Source organism: Clinocottus analis, unplaced genomic scaffold (genome assembly GCF_023055335.1).
Source record: "Clinocottus analis isolate CAN_PGR_092001 unplaced genomic scaffold, fCliAna1.0.p SCAF_31, whole genome shotgun sequence".
Lineage (NCBI taxonomy): Eukaryota > Metazoa > Chordata > Actinopteri > Perciformes > Cottidae > Clinocottus > Clinocottus analis.
The window spans coordinates 1,087,501-1,092,455 of record NW_027176054.1 but is presented as its reverse complement, the minus strand read 5'-3'; the positions used below and the strand labels follow the sequence as shown (position 1 = coordinate 1,092,455).

The following is a 4,955-nucleotide window of genomic DNA, read 5'->3' as shown; positions in this document are numbered from 1 at the left end:
CATTTAAAAGGGATATCTCACTTTTTCTTCATTTAATAAGCTTCAGAGCGTCTGCTGAGAGAGAATTCAGCCCGAGACATTTTCAAAGTGAACGGCTGCCGTTAAAGAAATGAAACATTTAGAGCAGAAGCCGTGAAGCTGGTTAACTCACACAGCGATGCGTTGACTTACGCCAGCAGAACGCAAACATTGAGCTGAAATGATCAGTCAATTCAATGATGGAGTCATCGGCAGCTGCAATGATTCAGTTCTGCGTGAAGTCTGGCTTTGGTCGAGTGAAGTTTAGTATTTTTAATAAGCGTCTAAATACAGATTTCCACATACACGGCCACGTTGACTCGGATCCAGCGAGCAGATGTCAAGCTACTTCCCCTGAATGAGCTGGTGACCTTTGACCTGACGATGGCATCAGGGGGAAAGTCAGAGAGTCACCAAATTTAGAGAGATTCATCCTCCAGGGAACATGAATATACGTCGCAAATTGCACCGCAATCCATCTAATAGGTGCCAAGATATTTAAATAATCAATTTAAATCAAAAATAAATAAATAAAACATTTAAAAAACTCCACTTTCCATCGGAGCTTTGATGAACTTAAAGGTTCCTTCTTGAGCAGCGAGACAAAAGAAAAGAGATGAAAGAAAAGTTCATCATAAAGTCCAACTTTCTATAAAAAGAAAAACATAATAGAGAAAATAAATGTAAAAGAAATTCAGATATCTATTGCTTTTGTTCTTCTTCTTATAATATAATCATGAAAGCTTGAAACATGGTCCAGATTTCAGTATTTAAATGAAAAAACAACAATAACAACAACAAAAACGATGCCACACACACCTGTTTTATTTTACTTCTTCTTTTTTTTTCTTTTTTCTTTTTTTTTTTTTACTGAAAACACTGAGCCAGTAGTCAGCTTCAGCAAAATACACCTGGGCATTTCAACAAATAAAACCAACAGGTAAGAGATAAGTCACGGCAGATATACACACTCTGAGGCAGGGCATTGTGGGAAATGGAGTCCCAATGCGGTAACGCCAGATTCAGGAAATACAGTTGTTTTTTTTGTGCGACTCCACATTATTTTTGTATTATTGTTTTTAATATTTTATTCTACTGTTTCAGTGAAAAACTGAATGTAGAAGCTTTTATTCTTCTGTTCTAAGACTTCTCATCCGCACAGGTGCATCAATCATAAGGACTTCCATGATGAAAGAAAATAAAATCATTTGTATCATCTTGACATTACAGAGAAAATGACATCGTTACCATTTTTGCATTATTTTGCAGTCGATTCCAATGAGCAGTTTGGAATAAAACGCGTTTAATATGAGCTGTAATTGTTTTGTAAATTGCATTTCTGAGGATGTTTTTATTTCTTCTTTCTTTGGCGTATTTTTTCCCCCATTTATATACGAACTCCTGACCAAAATGTAAACAGCAACTATATGTGTGGAAACCACGTTGTGGAGCAACAGATGACCAACAGTCTGCCGGCAAATAGACCAGAATGCAATGCGGCTCCAGGACATGTGGCGCTATGAGCATCGGACGGAGCTTATAAGATTTAAAACAACAGCACTCATCTTAAAGGTTGTCAATCGGCATTCTGGGAAATGTAGGAAATCACTGCAATGACTACAATCCAGAGTATGTTCTTTTTTTTTGGAGAGACAAAGCAACATGGCGCTCATATTCTTTTCTGAACCCTAAGTGTTTTTTTGTTGTACTTTTTCATTTTTTTTGTTTTACACTGAGTGGAGGGCAGATGTTTCAGAGAGTGTTGAATGAGCAACACAAGGTGCAACCCAGCATGTTAGAGGACTGACATCAGAGCAGGAAGTAGCACGACCACTTTCTGTGACTCGGTCAGGTGACCGGTGACATTTGTAGGAACGACCGTCAACATGAAGACAGAGTGCAATTAAGCCCCGCCCCACACCGGAGGGGAAAACAATCCATGGCTCTGCATTGACACTCGGTGCGCTCCAACACCTCAGACATCCATACTCTGCCAGAGAAACGTCTCCGCTGTGGGACTAATGAAGGCTAATCTTGTCTTTTCTCCTCATAAAAAAGATGCATCATGTCTCCGATACATATGTCAAAATGCCAAAGGATCTTCTACGACATCTGGTTGGATTTTAAGAAGTTCAAGGCGGCATTGTTGTGCGGTCTAATTAAATGCAACAGTACGTACTTTTTTAAGTCAACAACAGAAAAATGTCAAAAAGCTGCTGTGGGTTTTGGTGCATTAGCAACAGGTGATGAAACCAGGAGGAGAAGAACGGGAACGTCAGTTCAGGCGAACAGCATCTCACTGAGCTACAACACCTTTGACAGACTATGCAACTTGTGTTGCAGTGGAATGTGAAAAAGTTACCAAGCTGAAGTATTGTGTTTGCTGACTACAGTAAGCTAACATTAGCTTGCTAACGGCTAACTTCATCCCATCATCATTTGAGTTATAGTTACTCAACTGCACCCCTTTGTTGACATCAGGTGCTAGCATACAATCGTTTAAAGTGCATAAATCTAATGTTTTTAGCGAGCTAAAGGCATTCCGTTAGCGTTAGCAGTTGGTTGCATCTCGATGACGTCAAACAGGAAAGAAAACTTTGACCTCTATGGGATGGAACCTTTCTAAGATGTTGCACATCCGGCTACAATGTTGCACATCTGGCTACAATGTTGCACATATAGCTACAATGTTGCACATATAGCTACAATGTTGTACATGTAGCTACAATGTTGCACATATAGCTACAATGTTGTACATATAGCTACAGTGTTGCACATATAGCTACAATGTTGTACATGTAGTTACAATGTTGCAGATAGTGATTTCCATTTGAAAGCTAATCAAGATAACACCCCGTGTGACATCACTGATGTGGGCGTGGCCCAAAGTTAATTACCAATTGAGGGGAAATAAAGCGCAGCATGTCTCGTTCTCAGACGCCAGAATCACCACCCACACTACTAATTAGTTGAAGCAAAACAAAACACACTCTTAGAAGTCCTAATGTCAAACTAAATAAAGGGGAAATTAAGTGTCAATTCAGTCCTAAAATCAAGCTTAAAAACACAAACAAAACACCCAAAGGTGGAGATGTTAAAGTGTAAACTTTAAGTTGAGGGTTAAGCTTTCATCACATCTGTCTGCGTAAAACAAAGAAAAATAGAATTGAGCATTGAGTACAATTTTAAACCGATTTTATGTCTGATATGTCTAATATACATTTGCAAGACATTAGCATTGTGGCTAACATTAAAATGTAGTTATTTCCAGGCAGAAGAAAATGAGATTATAGGTCCTCCAACATGGTGGCTTGCTCTCTTAGACGCCCGGCCGCCCTGCCTCTGTGTGTATATCTCTCCCGAGGGCGACTTTTAATCCGTTATCCCTCTTTTTGACAGCATGGAAAGGAAAAAAAAACAAGGAAACGGCAGCAAACAACAGTTGTACAAATTGACCAGTGCATTGTGTGTTTTTTAAAAGTCCAGTTCAGTAGCTCCGGGGGAACATTTTGCAAATCCGAGTTCATAACTCTCCATTTGTTTCAAGCCGACGGCGTTCGGCAGGTGAGAACGTCTCTGCAGTCCCTCTGGAGGCGAGGCCGAGTCCTCTGCACCTGAACGTCTCATTGACTGTTTTCCCGCCGTCCAGCTGCAAACACTCGTCCCCTCTTTTTTTGTTAGTCCAAGTCAAGAGAGAGGCGGGTCCATCCGAGTCCAGCTGGAGACACAGAAAGCATCCAGGGACTCTGATTGGCTGATGCTGGAAGACTGGCACTCCAGTACAGATCAGTCCTCCACACAGAAACCTGGGCAGAGACACGCAACGTTAAAGCTGCAAAGAAGATGCTTTTTCAAGACTTGAGATCGCCATCTTGTTTTTTTTGCAACCAGTGAACAGGAAGTAGTTAATCACAGTAAGCCCCGCCCTAAAGCGTCCCCTGCTTTATGCTCTATTTTACACTAAATTGCACAAATTCACTAAATGAACATCATGCTGTATTGAAAAGACTTGAAACTAGAGATTGAGACATAAACTCATGTTTACAATGTTTACTGAGGGAATACATCAAGAGAGAAGTAGAGTCACTCATATAGACTTCTATACAACCAGAGGAGTCGCCCCCTGGTGGTCAGGAGAGAGAATGCAGGTTTTGCATATATATATATATATATATAGAGAGAGAGAGAGTTTCATATATATATATATATATATATATATATATATATATATATATATATATATATATATATATATAGTCTCTAGTTTCATATATATATATATATATATATATATATATATATAGTCTCTAGTTTCATATATATATATATATATATATATATAGTCTCTAGTTTCATATATATATATATATATATATATATATATATATATATATATATATATATATATATATATATATATATATTTACACACCCCTAACCCGACACTCACTTGAGCTGAGGACGTCTCTGCTGCTACGTCTGCGACTCGGCCTCCTGCGCTGCTCCCACCACCCTCCGGATGCTCTTGATTGACAGGTACGTCTCCTCCTCCGGGTCGTAGTAATAAAACTTACTCAGGTAGGATATTAGCGGTCTGGAGAGAAGCGGCGAAAAAGAAATAAAAAGTCAGCGACGGGGCCAAGCGCTGTTAGGATGATTAATTTCAACAAACCTTCCGTGACGCAATTTTTTAAAAAAAAGAGCCGATAGAATCAACTCAACGAGGTTAATTGTGAGCAAAGAGCCTCGTGTTGCAAAGCGAGAACAAAAGTCCTTTTTCAATATCAACGAGGCGGAGGAGGACTTTGGATGACACCTTGGACGTCCTCCGACACAGTTGGATGTGCAGTTGTTTTTTTTAAATAGTCCCCAGCCGGCGGTGTGTATTTTGAGCGATGGGAGGCGGTACCTGGGCAGTGGAAGCTCCTGGATGTGGT

The 4,955-nt window shown here is 39.7% G+C and overlaps 1 protein-coding gene across 4 annotated transcripts in view; it reads right to left on the bottom strand.

The window, feature by feature from the left end:
* Positions 1-820: 820 nt before the first annotated feature.
* socs7 (suppressor of cytokine signaling 7) overlaps positions 821-4,955 on the bottom strand; it is a 16,658-nt gene continuing 12,523 nt past the window's right edge. For 2 of the 4 annotated variants that reach the window (XM_068595655.1, XM_068595656.1), the window contains 3 exons: positions 4,928-4,955; positions 4,469-4,612; positions 821-3,824 (listed from right to left, as the gene is read on the bottom strand). The exon at positions 4,928-4,955 is cut by the window's right edge and continues 108 nt beyond it. In XM_068595655.1, the coding sequence (XP_068451756.1) occupies positions 4,492-4,612; positions 4,928-4,955 (149 nt within the window). In that variant the 3' untranslated portion in view covers positions 821-3,824; positions 4,469-4,491. Of the gene's footprint in view, positions 3,825-4,468 lie in introns of those variants that run through there. The other 2 variants (XM_068595653.1, XM_068595654.1) reach the window with 1 other exon arrangement.